Here is a 21,220-nt window from a genome sequence, read left to right as displayed (position 1 = left end):
TACCCCACCATTAGCTCTTTGAGGGCCCAGTCTGGGTTTAACTTCTGGCTCACGCCAAGCCTCCAACTCACAGCACCTTATACATGAAAGACGAGTCCTAACTCTCAAATGACTAAGTGCCTAGAATCTTGAAACCAAGAGATTCCCAAATGACAGGAAACACAGAACTCCTCCTCAGGTTCTTCATCCCTGGGGCTTTACTTTACGCCATACAAACCTGTAAAGAAGCAACCACTGACTAAACCAAAAGAATTTTCTTATTCATCTCACTCCCAGGAACTGAAATTATCTTAGATTCCTTCCTGTTATGTAACTCCATGATATCTAACCAATATCTCAGCAACCTTTCCAGTTTTTCCTGTTTGATCCATAGTCTCTCCATGATCAACCCATCCTGTGTGTCCTTCGTAAATCTCTTTATAATGTCAACATTCCTTGGTTTCAGCTTTAGAGCATTATGAACACTTCACTTGTAACTACTGGAAAAAATGCTGGACAACCCTGAACTTATTGTATAGTATTAATAATTGACACAGTAAGACCTAACTGCAGAAAACAATTTATTTAATAAAAACTTCAAGTAATAATTTTTTTTAAAAAATGTGAGGTAGAAGCAACAATTTTAACATATTTAACATTCATTAAAAAAAAAAAAAAAAAAAACTTTGAGAGAAATGAGAGATTTCTCCCCAGAAGATGGATACGCTGAGGTTAAAATCAGTCATCATATACATAATTAAGCACTTTGAGGTAATTCTGTTTTACAAAATATCTTTATACAAAAACGGAAACTTGAGTAATGCCCCCAAAACAAAGAGGCATATGAAATTGAATAGGTGAAAACAGGGATATACCTTTTTGTCATCAATTCAGCAAACAAAATTTCTGCTCAAAAAAAGAGTAAGAATTATTTTCTTTTATATCAAATCTATTCTAGAATATTGAATACCGAAAGAAACAAATGGGAGAGTAAGGGGAATCAGAAATTAATTGGAAATAACCAATTTATAAGTAATAATTTAAATGACCAGGTTTAAAGTGAAAATATATCTAAGAAAGCACAAGTCAAGGGAAAAAACCAGCAAAATGGCCTTTGGATCAGGGACCTCAAAATACAGAAAAGAATCACACCTATGTTCTCATTATCACAAGACTGTGCTTAAATAATAAAGGCAAATGAATTTTCTTTACCTAATCTTTCAAATAAAATATGATAAAAATCTACGAAATCAAATTAGTCTTCAAATTTTACACTTAAAAGTTTAAACCTCAGATCCAAAAGTTAATCCATCTTTAAAGCTGGTAAAATTTATCAAACTCTTTCTAGATTACACAAAAACATATTTATAGTAACAATAAATTTAGACTTTTCAGTTTTGGGTATACCTGTAGTGAAAAAATAAATACTGTGTTAAATTTTGTATGGTGATAGAACTTTATATTTAACAAAATTATACCCCAAAAAATAGAACAAAAATCTGGAACTCTGAACAGAGTACATCATTTCATACCCTTGGAATAAAAGTTATCTTCACAGTCTAACCCGGCACTGATTTTACAGCATATCCAAATTACAAATAATTCTAGGAGATCTCTATGCTAGTATGAAAAAAGCAAGGAAATCAGTGCTTTATCTTTGAAAATCACCCAATACATGACAAAGACTTTCATGTTCTTCTGATGGAAGATCAATGATGTAAAATAAATTAAGGAAGATGTATTTAACACAATATGGAATTACACAAAAACATTTATGACATTATTATTTAATGCTTTGTAATTTGGTTTAAAGGACTGCTAAAAAATTTATAAAGATTTTTATAGCATTCTACGGATAATAATGTACTTAAGCAATGAGGTTTACATATCTTACCCTAAGACCTTCAAATAAGTTTTTTTTTTTTCTTTTGGTGAGGAAGATCAGCCCTGAGCTAACATCCATGCCAATCCTCCCCTTTTTGGTGAGGAAGACTGGCCCTGGGCTAACATCTGTGCCCATCTTCCTCCACTTTATACGGGACGCTGCCACAGCATGGCCTGACAAGCGGTACATCAGTGCCACCAGGAATCTGAACCCAGGCCACCAGCAGCGGAGTGCACACACTTAACCGCTACGCCACAAGGCCGGCCCCCTGCATATAAGTTTTTAAAAAGATGATTTAAAAAATAATCTACAATATGACAAGGAATAATTCTCCATTTTTTAATATAATGCTTTGTCCTAGATTTTAAAGAAGGTTATAAATTGGGGTGAGAGGAACCAGAGGGATAACCAGTTTTCCCAGATGTGTTCTAGCAAACATGCACCATGTTCCTAGGGCAACAGATCAAGTCCCTTTTATTTCCTTCTCCATAACCTTCATTATTTCACTTTTTGCTTCAAATTACTTCCCATGAATTGTTTTCTTTTTTTTGTAGAATCAGATCTTTGAAATATACCCATGGAAAACACAAGACACTGAGTTTTAATTTATACAAATACATAAATAAACCACTCACAATAGCATAATCAAATGTGACCATATACAAAACAAAAAGGATATTAATTTTTCTGAGTGTAGATGATAAAGTAGCTTCTCCAAAGGAGGATAGCGGTTTAGTGAGGGCACACATCCCAGGAGAATCAGTTTATGTTTGGCTCTGGTTATAGCAACATTAAGACGTCGCCAATCTTTCAAGAGTTCACCAACCTGAAAGAAATATCATTTTCAATTATTTGAATTTTCTTATATATTTGAGTTTGTTCTGGCAAGGAACACAGGTTATCTTGAACTATCTTCCTACTTTTAAAAGCATATATTGCAAAAAAGATTCATCGATACATTTAAAATTCTAAACAGTTGGAAAAGCTTGCCCACAATGCCAACTTCAAATATTTTATCTTGGGTGTGATATCCTAGCCATAATTTAAAATTATTAAATACATATAATAAAAATAAACAATTGGAGCTATCTCCACTCATTGTAGCATTGTTTGTAACAGTAATAAAAACTTGTAATAATAGAAGACACAGGGGAGTGGTTAAATATACCATGACACATATATACAAATGGAAAACTATGCAACTGTAAGAACAGAATGAAATCTCTTTCTGTGTATTGACATGGAAAGATCTCGAAGCTATTTTATTAACTGGAAAAAGCAAAGTTCAGAATGTACATATTACCTTTTGTGTAAAAAGAAGAGAAGTATGAATACTGATTCATAAATGCTTGTATATGCACAAAGAAATTCTAGAAGGTTGCCAAAAAAAAAGCCAAAAATGTAATTATCTGTGAGGGTAAGAACTGAGTAGAAGACGAACGGGATAGAAGGGAGATTTTTTTTTTTTTTTTTAAAGATTTTATTTATTTTATTTTTTCTGCCCAAAGCCCCAGTAGATAGTTGTATGTCATAGCTGCACATCCTTCTAGTTGCTGTATGTGGGACTCGACCTCAGGATGGACGGAGAAGTGGTGCTAGATGCGCACCCGGGATCCGAACCCTGGCCACCAGCATTGCAGCGCGCGCACTTAACCACCAAGCCACAGGGCCGGCCCGAAGGGAGATTTTTTACTATGTATATTTTTAAAACCATATGAAGGTATCACATAGTCAAGAAAAATGAATTAAGGAGAGGTAACAAATGAAAAAACAACCCCAAACCTGAAATTACCTATAAATTGGGAAGTATATCTAAGAAAGCCTTTATGTTTAAAATGCCCCAAACGCAATAGTCAAGAGGTGGAAGCAACCCAAATGTCCATTGATGGATGAATGGATAAACAAAATATGGTATATACAAGCAATGAAATATTATTCAGCCTTTAAAGGGAAGGAAATCCTGTCACGTTATAACATGGATGAACCTTGGAGACATTATGCCAAGGGAAATGAGCCAGTTACAAAAGACAATTACTGTATGATTCTACTTATATGAGGTATGTAGAGTAGTCAAATTCAGAGAGACAGAAAGCAGAATGGTGGCTGACAGGAGCTGGAGGGAGAGGGAATTGGAGAATTGTCATTCATGGGTATAGAGTTTCGATTTTGCAAATGAAAAAGTTCTGGAGATCTGCTGTACAATACTGTGAGTATACTTAACACTAATGAACTGTACACTTAAAAATAGTTAAGATGGTAAATTTTATGTTATATGTTTCTTACTACAATTTAAAAAAAAAAAAGAGGAAAAAATGTCTCAAATAAATCAGCAGAAAATACAACTAACTCACAGTTCCATCTTTATTACTTCTAACAAAAGATACTAGAATGATACTTTTGTCTCTTCCTTGGTATTTGTCTACCGTATTAACTTCGACCATCCCGAGAGAAGAATGCGCCAATAAATCGTTGATGATCTTTAACTGCTGCCTGTATGGTGCAATGATACCAATAGCAGAGGGATTACATCCAGCCTAAACAGAAAAGTACACAATTTAAAATGAAAAACCCTGATTTTTGTTATTTTAACTTAACTAAATTTGTTAAATGTTTACATAATATGCCTGACTATGTTTATAACAGATGTTCCTATTGCAAGGAGTAAACACAATTATTGAATTTGCTGTAAATCTACATCCATATTTCCTGAATGAAATAACTTCCTCAAACATTGCTACCTTGATTTTTAGAGGTTCATGGCAGTACGGTTCGCATGCCACTAGGACAGTGCTGCTATACAAAAAAAAGTACAAAGAAATACATTTCACTTTTCGCTATCTCTTACACTGAAGTTTCCAATCCCCACTCGTACTGACTACAGCACTACAGTGATACAATCAGAATTATATGATGTTACAAAAAGTTATCCTAAACGGAAACCCAAAATGCCTTATAAAAAAAATTACCTGTCTTAGATAAATTTTCTCAAAATAAAACAAAAACAATCAGGCTACAGTCCTCTTATCTTAATAAACAAGGGTTAATGCTAGATCTAAGTTCCTCGCATTCTAACATTCTATTACTCTGCACCTTAATATTAATTAGCCTTCAAAATTAAACTCTAAATTACCTTAATGAAGATTGAGGTCAGGGAAACTATGAGTCTGGCTTCTGTTATATTGCTCACACCACCCTTTTCAACTTGTTCTGGTGCTGGAACCTAAACAGAAAAATATGCATCCTGCTTATAAAACAATCTCTCAAGTTAAGAACACTGTCGGTACACAGGTAGCCACAGAAACTGTACTAGCAGTTGTGAAGACAGATGAAAAATATCTTCATCTTAAAATTTGAAGGTAAAAGAATTGACAAAAATGAACATTAGTCATTTTCAGAAAGCTACCCAGAGGCCACTCATCGTAACCATGCCACAGTACAGACTAAAATCTCTAAGAAAGCCGACCACACACTGGGCTTCACATACTTTACTTTGTTATCTCCCATTTTACAGGAATCAAAGGCCGGAAAAGATAAGTAACTTGCCCAAGGCCTCACAATAAATCATGGCACCAGGATTCAAACTTAGATGTGGCTCTAGTATCTATGCTCTTTCCATTTCCCTGTTGCCTTTTATACAAATAATGGAGCAGATAAAGTTCCTCAAGTTCTACCACACCTGGTAAAACTCTCCAAGGACTATTTTGCTCCTACATCATCCCTAAGTAACCTTGATTATTTTTTATTTATTTAGTGTGTGTGTGTGTGTGTGTGTGTGTGTGTGAGGAAGATCAGCCCTGAGCTAACATCCATGCCAATCCTCTTTTTGCTGAGGAAGACTGGCGCTGAGCCAACATCCATGCCCATCTTCCTCCACTCTATATGGGACACCGTCACAGCATGGGCTGATAATCGGTGTGTCAGTGCACGCCTGGGATCTGTACCCGGGCATCCAGCAGCAGAGTGTGTGCACCTAACCGCCACGCCACAGGGACGGCCTCCCTTGATTATTTTTAATACAACTTATTTGGAATTCTGACGCTAAGAAAGAAGAAACCTGAGTAGCAAAAATAAAGAATCTGAGCAACCATTGGTAAGGTAAATAACTGTAAATTATAACAAATAAATTGGAATTGTGGTTTATAAAAGCAGTCATTTGTGAAATCAGTTTATCTGAATAAACCCTAGGGGCAGAGCCCACCTGCCCCTAGGTATTAATTCTTGACCCTGAAATGCTAAGGGCAATATCCAAGAGAATGAAAATTCCATCATGGTACACATGGAGAGGCCTTATTTTTAACAAACAGCTGATTCTACCTACCTGAATAACAAAAGATATAATTATTTTAGAGTAATTATTTTTTCACTCTATTTTTATTTGAACTATGTAAAGACTTTCAAATGAATGCTGAGAAGCACTATATAAAACAAATTGTAGGAACACAGGGTCAAAACTTTGTTCTTAGTTTCTAGAAATAAGAATCAAGTCATTTAAAGTCCTTATGAAGGGCCGGCCCCGTGGCTTAGCAGTTAAGTGCGTGCGCTCCCGCTGCTGGCGGCCGGGGTTTGGATCCTGGGCGCACACTGGCACACCGCTTCTCCGGCCATGCTGAGGCCGTGTCCCACATACAGCAACTAGAAGGAAGTGCAGCTATGATATACAACTATCTACCGGGGCTTTGGGGAAAAAAATAAATAAATAAAATCTTTAAAAAAAAAAAAGTCCTTATGAAGATTTTTGTTTAATGACAAGTTTGTAAAGAGGTCTTTATGTGCATATGTGGGGGCAGGCGGTATACGGAAAATCTCTGTACTTCCAGCTCAGTTTTGCTGTGAACCTACAACTGCTCTAGAAAATAAAGTCTTTTTAAAAAAGGTCTTTAAAAGGACATCAATTTATCATGTCCTCAGTCCATTTGTAAACCCAGCCCTTTGATAGTATCAGTGCTAATTTTCTTTTCTGGGAACACTTGAGTTTACTTTCTAGCTTTCCTACTTCAAAAGTCAATTTTGACATCTATCAATCCCCAGAATTAAACTCCTCCTAAATATATTGGGTCTATAGAAACAAAAGATTCTTTTGTGTTGAAGTACAAGAAGTACACTAGTTTTAACTGATAAGCTCGAATGAAGTGTGCACTACTGAAAGCTGAGGAATTTAAATAATAGGAAAAAGGAAGAAAAACCAAAGAAAATGTTGTGTGCTGTTTTTTTTTACCTTGTCCGTATTAAGAAAACAAACAGGATTGTTCGGCTCAAATACTCCAATCAGCCAAGGATTTTCAGAATAATCAGCATAAAACTCCATTTCCAGCTTTACATCTTTAAAGTTAGGTAGGTTTATCACTGCATTGGCTACTTTTTCTGATCCACACTCCAGCTTTCCTTCATATGTCAGTTTATTACTTAAGGACATAATTTTACTAAGGGAATTGCAAAAATAATTTTAGTTTTGGTAGATGAAAACAAACATGAAAATCACTTGTAGATAACACTGTTATGAATACCTGTTCATTCTGTACTGCACAGTTAACTGTACAACAGCATTCTTATTCTGCTCCAGCCTCTTGAATAAGCTTTCACTCATGCCAAGAGCTCTGTCAACAAAGGAAATTCAGGCTTATCAGTGTACTGAAACTGTCCCTTAAAAAGAATCTAGGTTAAAATTAGAACTTCAGGGGCCAGCCCGGTGGCGCAAGCGGTTAAGTGTGCACACTCCGCTGCGGCGGCCGTGGGTTCGCTGGTTTGGATCCCGGGCACGCACCGACACACCGCTTGTCAAGCCATGCTGTGGTGGCCTCCCAATATAAAGTAGAGGAAGATGGGCACGGATGTTAGCCCAGGGCCAGTCTTCCTCAGCAAAAAAAAAAGAGGAGGATTGGCATTGGATGTTAGCTCAGGGCTGGTCCTCCTCACCAAAAAATAAATAAATAAATAAATAATTAGAACTTCAATGTCTGCTTACCTTGCTTCACGGTTTAGCACCAGGGGAGGAAGCTGCTGATGATCCCCCACCAACACAAATCTCCGTGAAAAAAAAAGTGGTCCTAGGCAAATTGGTTGGCAAATTTGAGAGGCTTCATCCACAATACAAAAATCAAAAATTTTACGAGAAAATATTGGATGGTTTATTCCCATACATGTTGTTGCAACTACAAGCTAAAAACAAAGAGATCGCTTATTTAATGTCTAAGAAATAGAACTTGTTTTTCCCATTTTTGAAATTAAAAGATCAAAAAAAGTTTTTTGTCCCCTACAACAGAATCCTCCAATATTATTTAATTCTGAAACATTTATAGCATGCAAAATATTTTTAGTTTTTTATTACAAATTGAAAAAAATCAAGTAAGTTTTCCAGACACTACAACAATTCTTAAATTTGGGTATTTCCAAATGGAATCTGAAACATTCAAGAGGCAGTAAGTCAATAAATTTTCTTTTTAAACGTCAACCAGGACCTCACGTCTGGGAAGACGGCGCACTTTTCCTTACTCATCCCACAAAGGATAACTAAAAACCCTGGACATTATACATAAAACAAACATAAGGACTCTGAAAGGTGGAGAAAAGGTAGGCCAGCTAGGGACCTTGGGACCTGGGGAACAGCACAATAGTTGGTTCCCTGGGTTTTCTTTTTTCTTCATATATCCCAGATTTGGAGCTTGAAGAAGCTAGTGACCCAGGAACGCCAATGGATGCACATCAAAAAAAGGTCCAACAAAAGCCAAAGGAAGAGGAAAGGGAAAGCCTAGCAGACAGAAAACTTTCAGACAATAACCGCTCTACTCTAGCCAAACATTACAGAAAATACTGTGGCCTCACCCCCCACCGATGCCAGCAAAGGCCAAGTGGGGAGCCTAGACTTCCACTTTCCCGAGACTGTAATAAGGCACCTCAATACTCTACCAAGGTGGTGTCAGAGAAGGCGAAGTAGGGAGCCAGGACTCTCATCCCTGCTGGCTGGTAACAAGCTCCCACCCTGCAACGTCAGCAGAGACCACATGGGAAGCCTAGACATCCACCCCTATCTAGCAGTAAGGAGGAGCCCCCCACCTTGTGTTAAAAGAGGCCGAGTGGTGAACCTGGACTTCACCTCCCACCTGGCAGTAATGAAGTGGCTATAGCCTCTTGCCCTACCAGAGTAGCGTCACAAGAAGCCGGCTAAAACAGAAGTTTTAAATGACATAGTAGAGAAATGTTCAGGTTTCATCAAAAATAACTTGTCATACACAGAACCAAGAAAATCTCACACGAAATGAAAAAAAGACAATCAATAGATGCCAACACCAAGATGACAGAGATGTTAGAATTACATGACAAAGATTGAAAGCAGCCATGATAAAAATGTTTCAGTGAGCAGTTATGAACACACTGAAATCAAATGAAAAACCAAAGTCTCAACAAAATAGAAAGTCTTGGCAGAGAAATAGAAGATAAAAGAGGAACCAAGCGGAAATTTTAGAATGGAAAATACAATAACCAAAATTAAAAAAATCACAGAACAGGCTCAACAGCAGGGGACAGAGGAAAGGATCAGTGAACAGAGACATAGAAAAACAGAAATGATACGGCCTGAATAACAGAGAGAAAATAGACTGAAAGAAAAACGAACACAGCTTCACAGACCTGTGGAACATAAAAGATCTAACATTTGAGTCTTCACAGTCTTACAAGGAGAAAAGAGGGAGGGGCTGAAACAGTACTAGAAGAAATCATAGCTAAAAATGTCCCAAGTTTGGCAAGAGACATTAAATCTATAAATTCAATAAGCTGAGAAAATGCCAAACATGATAAATTTAAAAAAATCCAGTATAAGACATATCATAATTAAAATTCTAAAAACTAAAGAAAAGAAAAAATCTGGAAAGCAGCCCAAGAAAACACCACTATAGGGGAAAAACATTCTAATTCAAACGTCAACATATTTCTCATCAGAAACCACAGAAGTCAGAAGGAAGTGGCAGAATATTTTTGCGGTACTAAAAGAATTATTTACCCAGAATCTTATAACTAACAAAACTATTCTTCAGGAATGAAGTGGAAATCGACACATTCTCACATTGAAGGAAATGTGAGAGAATCTGTTGCCAGCTGACCTATCACCCTAAAAGAATGGATAAAGGAAGTTCTCTAAACAGAAAGGAAGTTCTCTAAACAGAAAGGAAGTGATAAAAGACGGAAACTTGGAACTTTCCAAGGAAAGAAGTCCCAGGAGGAGCCTCAGGAAGTAAGAAAGAATATAGTAAGCAAAAATATGAATAAATACAATAGACTTTCTATCTCCTCCAAATTATGTTTGAAGCAAAAATTATAACACAATCTGATGTAGTTCTAAATATATGTAGAAGAAATATTTAAGACAATTATAAACAGGGGAAGATAAAGGAACATAAATGGAGGTAAGGTTTCTAACTTCACTTGCACTAGTAAAATGACAACATCAATAGACTATAAGTTATGTATATATAATGTAATACCTAGAGCAACAGAGCAACTGCTAAAAAAGCTATTCAAAGTGATACATGCAAAACCACTATAGATAAATCAAAATGGAATTCTAAAAAATGTTCAAGTAATCCATAGGCTACAGGAAAAAGAAAACAGAACAGCAAAAAAACAGAGAAAACAAAAAATAAAATAGCAGACTTAAGCCCTAACATGTATCAATAATTATGATAAATGTAAATGGTCTATATACTATGTACATTTTAAAAGTCCAGGATTAAAAGACACCAATTAGGGCCAGCCCTGTGGCTTAGCAGTTAAGTGCGTGTGCTCTGCTACTGGCGGCCCGGGTTCGGATCCCGGGAGTGCACCGACGCACCGCTTCTCCGGCCATGCTGAGGCCGCGTCCCACATACAACAACTAGAAGGATGTGCAACTATGACATACAACTATCTACTGGGGCTTTGGGGAAAAAAAGGAGGAGGATTTGCAATAAATGTTAGCTCAGAGCTGGTCTTCCTCAGCAAAAAGAGGAGGATTAGCATGGATCTTAGCTCCGGGCTGATTTTCCTCGCAAAAAAAAAAAAAAAAAAGACAAAATGGACTACATCAAAATTAAAAAAAAAAAAAGGCACCAATTAAAAGACAGAAACTGGCAAAGTGGATAAAAAAGATAACCCAGCTATATGCTATCCACAAGGAAGTCACTTCAAATTTAATGATATAAGCATGGTAATAGTGAAAGGATGGAGTATCACACTGATTGACTTTCATTTGTTGAATGATTCTTGCGTCACGGGAATAAATCCCACTGTTCATGGTGTATAAACCTTTTAAAATGCTGCTGAATTCAGTCTGTGAGTATATTGTTGAGAATTTTTGCATCACTCAAATATACCCAATGGATTTTTTTAACCCAGGTGCAAAAGCAATTCAATGGAGAAATAAAAGATTTTTTAAGAAGTGGTGCCATGGCAATTGGACATCTATAGGTGGAAAAAATGAACCTTGACCTAAATCTCACACCTTATACAAAAGTAAACTCAAAATGGTCACAGACTTAAATGTAAAAGCATAAAACTCTTAGGAAAAAAACACAGGAGAAACTTGCAGCATCTAGAGCTAGACAGAGTTCTTAGACTTGACACCAGATGCATAAAAGTAAAAAATTTATATACTGGACTTCATCAAAATTAAAACTTTTTCTGCTGCAAAAGACCCTGTGAGGAGGATGAAAAAACAAGCTACAGAGTCGGAGAAAATATCGAAAAATTACATATTCAATAAAGGACTAATACCTAGAATATATAAAGAACTCTCAAAACTCAACAGTAAAAAATTTTTTTAAAAATCCAAATAGGCAACAGACACGAAGAGACATTTTACTGAAGAGGATATATAGATAGCAAACAAGCACATGAAAACATCATTCCCCATTAGGGAAATGCAAATTAAAATCACAATGAGGTATCACTATATACCTATCAGAATGTCCAAAATGAAAAATAGTAACACCACCAAATGCTGACAAGGATCACTCATACATTGCTGGTTACAACTGCTTTGGAAAACAGTTTGATAAATTTTTTAAAAACTAAACATGGAACTACCAAATGACCCAAAAATTGCACCCCTGAGCATTTATTTATCCCAGAGAAATGAAGACTTATGTTTACACAAAACCTTGTACATGAATGTCTATTGCTGCTTTACTCATAATAGCCAAAAACTGGAAACAATCCAGATGTTTTTCAGTGGTTGAATGGTTAAACAAACTGTGGTACATTCATACAATGGAAGAATACTCACCAATAAAAAGGAACAAACTATTGATACACGCAACAATCTGAATCTCCAGAGTATTAGGCTAAGTAAAAAACACCAATCCCAAAAGGTTACATACTGCATGATTCCATTTATGTAACATTCTTGAAATGACAAAATTGTAGAAATGGAGAACACATAAGAGGTTATCAGGGTTTAAGGAGGGGATGGGGCAGGAAAGAAATGGGTGTAGTTATAAAAGTGCAACACGAGTGATTCTTGCGGTAATGGAACTACTCTGTATCTAGACTGTGTCAGTATCACTGTCAACATCCTGGTGGTGATATTTCACTACAGTTTTGCAAAAATTGGTCAAAGGCTAAACATCTCTCTGTATTATTTTCTTACAACTCTGGATGTAAATCTATAATTATCTCAAAATAAAAAGTTTAATTTAAAAAAAGTCAATCAGACATAAATCTTAGCCACTTCAAAAATTTTCAATAACTGGTATAGATATTAGACCAAGGAGTTGAAGGAAGAGCCTATTAAATCTAACTTAGATGATTTTTTTAAAAAGACAAAAATATCAGGTAAGACTTCCCAGTAAAAATACACACAGACAGTAAATAATAAAAAAAAATTAGGTTCTATATCAAAGCCTTGAAACACCTATCACAAGACTGTTCATGTACCACTGCTTCTAATTCAAACTCACTAAAAAAATCTTGATTATGTATTAGTATATTTCTAGGTGTGATACTGTAATATAATAAGAAATATATATTTGGTCTTCCTCCTGGTTCTTGGCACAGAGCTCCTAAAACCCTTGAAATTTCCTGAGTGATAAGGGTAAGAGGAACACCTTCTGATATTCATAATAAGCCCCTTTCAACCAAACCAGAGTTTACACTAATGAGAGAAGATGGGAGCTGACTGTCAGAGGAACCAACCACGTGATTATAGAGTTAGAACTTTCAGTCCCATCCCCACCCCTCCACCTCCAGGAAGGGGAAAGGGGCTGGGGATTAGACAAATTATCACTGGCCAATGATTTAATCAAGCATACCTACATGATGGGATCTCCATAAAAAACCTAAACAAAGGGGTTCAAAGAGCTTCCGGGTTGGTGAACACATCATGGTGCTGGGGCAGTGGTTCACCTGGCGAGAGCAAAGAAGCTCCATGCCCCTTTCCACCTACCTTACCCTATGCATCTCTTCCATTTGGCTGTTCCTGAATTGTATCCTATATAATACATCCAGTAATAGTAAGTAAAGCACTTTTTTGAGTTTTGTGAGCCATTCCAGCAAATTATTGAATCTAAGGAGGGCATCACGGGAACCCCAATTTATAGCTGGTTATTCAGCAGCACAGGAGGCCTGGACTTGCAATTGAGAACGGAAGTGGGGAGGCAGTCTTGTGGGACTGAACCCTTAACCTGTGAGGTCTACACTAACTCCAGTAGTTAGTGTCAGAAGTGCTGGGAGTAGAAAGAAACAGTTTTTCTTTACTAGGATATTTTAAACTAGAAGATGGGAGCCCTGAATAATAAACCAGAAACCTCAGTTCAGAAGCAAACAGCAAACTATAAATTAATAAATTGGTCCTGTGATTTATATAAATCAATCACATGCAAATTTGGTCATTGCAACTGAATTTCCCAGAGTGCCATTTCTCCCCTCATTCTGGCTACAGAAATTACTGTCAGTATTATTATACAATAATTGTACTTACTTGACTGCTGTAGAGATCTTCTAGAAGGGCTAAGGATTTAATGGACTTTGATCTACAAATTTCCTCCTCTGTAAATTTCTGGATATCTGGATGTACCTTCTGAGTTTGACCCAAGCGCAAAAATCCTATTTTAAACTTCGCCAACTTCAAAAGAATATTGTCGACAGCAGAGTGTGTATAGCTGGTCAACAAAACACTAAAACCACAGGCATAGAGAATTCTTACCTAATAATGAATAAAAGAAAGGAAAACAGTCATTACTTTTGATTCCAGATAATTTTTAACACGCTTATATTTTTCAAATAGAATTAGAAAACAATAGGAAGCATATCTAAGAGCTGAGCCAAGTAATTTTTTTTAAATTATAAAGCCAAAATGTTTTATGAAAATTACATGACCTGTTACTAATGATATGTTCATAATATATTAGTGATAATGAAACTGAATACATATAAACTTTGAGTAGTGCCTGCACACAGTATCAATCAATAAATATTTGCTACCATCATTTTGATTATTCTAAGACTGCTCAAAAATTTACTGACATGAAAAAAAATCCAAGAAAAATCTATTTCAACTGCCTCTGTATAATTTATCATTTTTTATTCTTTTTTTTTTTTTTTTTATGAGCAAGATCAGCCCTGACCTAACATCCATGCTAATTCTCCTCTTTTTGCTGAGGAAGACCGCCCCTGAGCTAATATCTGTTGCCAATCCTCCTCCTTTTTTTTTTTTTTCCCTTTTTCTCCCCAAAGCCCCAGTAGATAGTTGTATGTCATAGTTGCACATCTTTCTAGTTGCTGTATGTGGCACGCGGCCTCAACATGGTCAGACAAGTGGTGCATTGGTGCGCGCCTGGGATCCGAACCCAGGCTGCCAATAGCGGAGCGCGCGCACTTAACCGCTAAGCCACAGGGCCGGCCCCTAATTTATCATTTTTTAAAGAGAAGGAAAACATGCAACGATACATATACCACCAACAGAAAGAGATCTTAGACAATCCTAAATGCAAGAAATGTACAGCATGATTACAACTATTTGTGATTTAGCTCTTCCATTTCTCATGTCATTCTAAAAGGTTAATTTGAAATAAAGGCATTTGGATTTAAAATTGAGCCCTTTTGATATCAAACATCAATTCCCTGAACTGAGTAGAAGCTGATTTAAACATTTAGTTTCTAAGCAAAAGAATAATAAACTTACAAGAGTACAGATTGTAGTTGTTTTTCCTGTCCCAGGCATACCCACGATGAGGGTGTAGTCTTTGGAAAGGAGTACCTTTTTCATTGCTTGCCTCTGAGGCTTGTTCAAACCTACATTTAAATTTAAAAACAGTGGGAAAAAGAGTATTGAATTTCAATGAGGAAATTAACTATTTTATAAGAAAAACAGTCTCTATTCAAGTCTGTTCTTCAATACATCTTTTCTTTTTTTTTTTTTTTTTTTTTTTAAAGATTTTATTTATTTTATTTTTTCCCCCCAAAGCCCCAGTAGATAGTTGTATGTCATAGCTGCACATCCTTCTAGTTGCTGTATGTGGGACTCGGCCTCAGGATGGACGGAGAAGTGGTGCCTCGATGCGCACCCGGGATCCGAACCCGGGCCACCAGCATCACAGCGCGCGCACTTAACCACCAAGCCACAGGGCTGGCCCCAATACATCTTTTCAAAGTAAGAAAATGTAATGTGTGAAAGGATATATGTAAACTACTTCCAAAGAGACTTCGTTTAAAGAATATAATTGCACGTTTAATAAATTATTAAAACACCAAACTACACTTTAGATTAAATTATAAAGAGAATCAAGAAAAATTAATGGAAGCAGACATGCTGATTACAGCATACCTTTTAGAATGCTGGCAACTGTATCCTTTGCATCATGTGGAAGAACAGAACTGAGGTAGGATATAAACTGAGGTTCGCGAAAGTCAATGATTAAATCTCGAAGTTTTTGGCTGAAAAAAAAATGCTTTTAGTAATATTCCTTAGGAAAATGGGGTAAAATTCAGATTAATTCAGTGTTACAAACCTGGCATGAGTGTTTTCCATCAATTTAGAAAGATTTCCTAACGGGGTATCAATATCACAACTTTTTTCTTCCTGGTCCAATCTGAACAAAGTTGATTCCGGGAGTACTGACAAGTTCCTAAAACAGCAAAACAAATGTACATGAATGTTTTTCATTTAACATAGTTGGTCTGTATAAGAAATACGTTGCTGTCTGTTAAGAGTAAAGGGGCCAGAATAGCTATTAAAATGATTACCAGCCCCTAATTCATACTTGCCCTGGATTGGCAGGAAAAGGGAGAAGGGGAGGGCACAAGGCACAAAGGTCAAAGCAGTTAGCAATGAGGAACCTACCACATCTGCTGACAATTCACTTGGCCTTGCAATTTAACCTGGACTCACCACCACAGAAGGATGCTGAGCACACGGCTTTCCCTCCTCCAGCCTGGAGTACAGGTCTCTTTCCTGAGGCCTTCTCCCACTCCTCTATCAGCCCCTAAAACCCTGGCATTCCCTAGGGTCCCTTCCCTAGTCCTCTGTACTGCTCTTTCTTGTCATTTCCCCTTGGGTCCCATGCCCTCATATGGCTCTAAATCCCAAATCTACATCTTCAGGCCTAACCTCACATTCCTCTCCCACCGGGTTCCTCACCCAAGCTTCAGGTTTGGATATCCAGCAGGCAGTAAGATCCTTCCACTTGGTTAAAACCCAGGATATGAAAGCTCAATACATTCAAAACTGAACAAGTCTTCGTCCCTACTGAACCAGATCCTCCTTCTGTGGTCCTGATCTTAGTTAATGGCACTTGTACCTACACTGCAGCTCGATCCTTCACTCTCCTTCATCCTTTTCCCAACCCACATATGCAACTGGGATCCAAATGCCAGCCAATTTTACTTTCTCAATACTTCTCAAAGTTATTTCATCCTCTCTGCCAAAACTACCTTGCCCTCAGTCACCTCTAGCCTGGGCCACTATAACAGTCTCCTGGTTTCTTTGCTTTCAGTTTTGCTTCCATTAATTAACTCTATTCTCTACAATGTATCTACAGAAAAATGCAAATCTGATTATCATTCTTCTGTTTCAAATTCTTTAATACAGCTGAATATTATAAGTCAAAACTTCTTAACACGTGTATACGACCTTCTATGACCTGATCTCTCCCATCACTCCCTTATCTTTTACATTTCAGAAATAATTGCCTGCATTTTCCTGATTACTCTGCTTCATACTCTATCACACCATCATGCCTTCACGCATCATGTTCCCTGTCCTGTATACTCTTCTCACACTGCTTCATCAGGCTAACTTATTAATCCACAGGATGAAGATCCAGAATGACCTCTTTCAAAGAGCCTTCCCTGAGCCTCCTAAAATTGGGTTAAATGCCTCTTCTCTGTGTTCCCATCAATTCAAACACTTGTCATGTTAGTCTGAAAATATGTTTATATATCTGTATCCCCACGAGACTATAAATTCCTCAAGGATTTGCAAAGCACCTAATACATGGTAGGCACTAAATAAGTACTGTAAGGGACTGCACGGAATCCTAACAGACAAGAGAAATATTATGGCTCACACTCTCATATCATGAAACTCAGACTAGGGTTGGTTATAGCTTAACTGGGCTTACTGAGGGGCAGAGAACAAGCCTAGACATTTCCACTGCAGTTACCCAGAGGTCACTGCATCCCAACTGCTGATCTCCACCCATTAAGAAACGGTGACACATGCCTGCACTTAAATGCAAGGAACGTTGGGGGTGCAGGAAGAGGGGAATATGGATATTGGTAAACATGGATATTAGTCTCTACCACAAATTATCATACCAACTATTCTATTTACTTAATATTTTTCGGGGCCAGCCCTGTGGCTTAGCAGTTAAGTGTGCGCGCTCTGCTACTGGCAGCCCGGGTTCGGATCCCGGGCGTGCACTGACACACCGCTTCTCCAGCCATGCTGAGGCCGCGTCCCATGTACGGCAACTAGAAGGATGTGCAACTATGACATACAACTATCTACTGGGGCTTTGGGGAAAAAAAAAGGGAGGAGGATTGGCAATAGACGTTAGCTCAGAGCCAGTCTTCCTCAGCAAAAAAAGAGGAGGATTAGCATGGATGTTAGCTCAGGGCTGATCTTCCTCACACACACACAAAAAAATTTCTTTAAATCAACTTACTTTGTATTAATTGAGATAAATATACTTTATATAACAATAATAAATGAAAAAAATTTTTCTTAAAAAAAAAAAAGAATGAAATGCTGAGTGCTGAGAGTGCTAAGAAGGAGAAATAAGCTTTATAGCTAACACAGGGTGTTTATTCTGCCTGCTGTACACACAGCTGTGAGAATTAGATAAGATTATGTCCACAGCAGCACTATGGAACATAAAGTACTAAACAAAAGGTTAGCAGTTTGGTACTTTCTCAAAATGTTAAACACAAAATTAGCACATGACCCAGCAATTCCAATACTAGATACATACAAAGGGAAATAAAAATATGTTCATATAAAAATTTATATGTGAATATTTATAGCAACACTAGCCATAACATCCAAAAAGTGGAAACAACTCACACGTCCATCAGCTGGTGAATGGAATGAACCAAATGTGGTCTATGTACATAACGGAATATTCAGCCATAAAAAGGAATGAGGTACTGATAAATGCTGAAGTGTGGATAAACCTCATAAATATTATGCTAAGTCAAAGAAGCCAGACAAAAATGTCACATACTTTATGGTTCTACTTAGATGAAATATCCAGAATAGATAAATCTACAGAGACAGAAAGCAGATTAGCTGTTGCCAGGGGCTGGAGGGAGAGGGGAGAAGGGAGTGATTACTTAACGGGTACGACGTTTCCTTCCAAGGTGATGAAACGTCTTGGAACTAGATAGAAGTGCTGCTTGCACAATACTGTGAATGTACTAAATGGCATTGAACTGTACGTTTTAAAATGGTTACTGGTCAATTTAATGTTATGTGAATTTTACCTCCATTTTTTCAAAAAAGGAATGAAGTACTGATATATGCTACTACACAAAGATGAACCTCAAAAACAGTATGCTAAGTGAAAAAAGCCAGTCACAAAAGACCACATATTGTACAATCCCACTTATACGAAATGTTCAGAACAGGCAACTCTATAGAGACAGAAAGGAAACTGGTGATTACCGAGAGCTGGGGGAGTGACTGCTGAAGGGTACAGAGTTTCTTTCTGGAGTGCTGAAAATGTTCTAAAATTGATTTTGGTGATGATTGCATAACTGTGTGCATGTACTAAAAACCACTGAACTGTACACTTTAAATGAATGAACTATATGGTATGTGATTTATATATCAATAAAGCTATTACCTGCCCACCCTGCAAAAAAGGAAGGTTTCATTACCTGTCTAATAAACAGGTTACTGTTGTCATGTTAATCTCCTTCACATATCCCCTAGACAAAGCAAACAGTGTTCTCTCTTCTCCACTTAAAATAATTCTGTCACCTGCCATTAGATTTGTGATAGGTATGGCACCATTTTTACGCTGGAAATTATGTAAATACTGTCCATCACAAACTGTTCTCACGTGTTCTGTTCTAATCAGGTTTCCAATGCAGCTGCCACTCTCCTCCCTATGAAAGAAAGAAAGAGAAAGCTTCCATTTACATCACACATACAAATACTGTATTTGCATTTTTCCACAATTTACTTGTTTATCTGACTCCTGGAAACTCTAACGCTAATACTGAGACTGTCATTTCTACATTTTCCACAATCTATACTAAAGTGTTAGAAATGCTGGATCCGCGTGGCTTAGCGGTTAAGTGCGCGTGCTCCGCTACTGGCGGCCCGGTTTTGGATCCCAGGCGCACACTGACGCACCGCTTCTCCAGCCATGCTGAGGCCGCGTCCCACATACAGCAACTAGAAGGATGTGCAACTATGACATACAACTATCTACTGGGGCTTTGGGGAAAAAAAAAAAAGGAGGAGGATTGGCAATAGATGTTAGCTCAGAGCCGGTCTTTCTCAGCAAAAAGAGGAGGATTAGCATGGATGTTAGCTCAGGGCTGATCTTCCTCACAAAAAAAAAAAAAGAAAAGAAAAAAGAAATGCTAAGGAAACATTCTCTCTATTAGTTTTATTTTTTTATTTATTTTTTGTGTGTGTGAGGAAGATCAGCCCTGAGCTAACATCCATGCTAATCCTCCTCTTTTTGCTGAGGAAGACCAGCCCTGAGTTAATCTATTGCCAATCCTCCTCCTTTTTTTCCCCTTTTTCTCCCCAAAGCCCCAGTAGATAGTTGTATGTCATAGTTGCATACCCTTCTAGTTGCTGTATGTGGGACGACCCCCAGCATGGCCAGAGAAGTGGTGCGTCCGTGCGCTACCGGGATCCGAACCTGGGCCGCCAGTAGCGGAGCTCGTGCACTTAACCGCTAAGCAATGGGGCTGGCCCCTCTCTATTAGTTTTAAAATAACCTCTCACCAATAGACCTCTAGTTAAATGCTAGGGAGCACCTCCCTTGTTGCACCCACAGGCAGGGATCTCTGAATGATGTAAGCATCAGCACTTTGATCCTTGAATGATACCCCCACCTCCTGTGTTGACACACGTAACATTACGGAAGACAAACTCTAATAACCTGTTCCTGAACCTGATGCGAAGAAAACAGTAACCCATTTCCTTAGTGGTCACAAGAGAATTTATAATTATCGTTATTAAAATAATGGCAAGCAAAGTGATAATTCCGCTGCTTCTAAGAAATAAGCATTAAGCATTTACAACCTCTCAGGCACTACTATTAAATACCATACAACTTCAGAAGCTCGCTGGCACGTACACTTGACATATTCACTGTACTTATGTAGCCTATCAAAAACTACTTATACTTTCTCCGTGTAATGTTTCCTTGTGTTAAAGTCTAGCACTAAGGAAATAACGATCCAATTATTTCTAAAGTCAGATTATTATCAATATTCATCCTGGAAAGAAATAAACGGATCAAAAGCAACTAAATGTTACATAAAGAAAAATACTATGCAAAGATATATAAAAATACAACTTTACAAGTAACTTGTGAAAAGTGGATCTCACAACCAAAACTACAATGAGTAGTAGTTTTGGCTATAATTAACAAGACAGGAAACAACAAGTGTTGGAGAGGATGTAGAGAGAAGGGAACTCTCATAAACTACTGGTGCAGCCACTATGGAAAACAGTATGGAGATTCCTCAAAAAAATTAAGAATAGAACTACTATATGACCCAGCTATTCCACTACTGGGTATTTATCCAAAGAACATGATAACACAAATGCATAAAGACACATGCACCCTTATGTTCACTGCAGCATTATTCACAATAGCCAAGGCTTGGAAGCAACCTAGGTGCCGAATGGATAAAGGGAGGAAT

The 21,220-nt window shown here is 37.4% G+C and overlaps 1 protein-coding gene across 5 annotated transcripts in view; it reads right to left on the bottom strand.

Moving 5' to 3' along the window:
- Positions 1-547: 547 nt before the first annotated feature.
- DNA2 (DNA replication helicase/nuclease 2) overlaps positions 548-21,220 on the bottom strand; it is a 50,947-nt gene continuing 30,274 nt past the window's right edge. For 4 of the 5 annotated variants that reach the window (XM_087432119.1, XM_087432121.1, XM_087432122.1 and 1 more), the window contains 12 exons: positions 19,208-19,438; positions 15,838-15,954; positions 15,654-15,763; positions 15,012-15,121; positions 13,809-14,033; positions 7,827-8,020; positions 7,369-7,458; positions 7,080-7,284; positions 4,995-5,084; positions 4,216-4,398; positions 2,544-2,690; positions 548-1,696 (listed from right to left, as the gene is read on the bottom strand). In XM_087432119.1, coding sequence (XP_087288245.1) covers positions 1,631-1,696; positions 2,544-2,690; positions 4,216-4,398; positions 4,995-5,084; positions 7,080-7,284; positions 7,369-7,458; positions 7,827-8,020; positions 13,809-14,033; positions 15,012-15,121; positions 15,654-15,763; positions 15,838-15,954; positions 19,208-19,438 — 1,768 coding nt within the window. In that variant the 3' untranslated portion in view covers positions 548-1,630. The remainder of the gene's footprint in view (positions 1,697-2,543; positions 2,691-4,215; positions 4,399-4,994; positions 5,085-7,079; positions 7,285-7,368; positions 7,459-7,826; positions 8,021-13,808; positions 14,034-15,011; positions 15,122-15,653; positions 15,764-15,837; positions 15,955-19,207; positions 19,439-21,220) is intronic. The other variant, XM_087432120.1, reaches the window with a different exon arrangement.

Source organism: Ceratotherium simum, chromosome 6 (genome assembly GCF_057802395.1).
Source record: "Ceratotherium simum simum isolate JZ-2026a chromosome 6, ASM5780239v1, whole genome shotgun sequence".
Classification (NCBI taxonomy): domain Eukaryota; kingdom Metazoa; phylum Chordata; class Mammalia; order Perissodactyla; family Rhinocerotidae; genus Ceratotherium; species Ceratotherium simum.
This window is presented reverse-complemented; position numbering and strand designations above follow the sequence as displayed.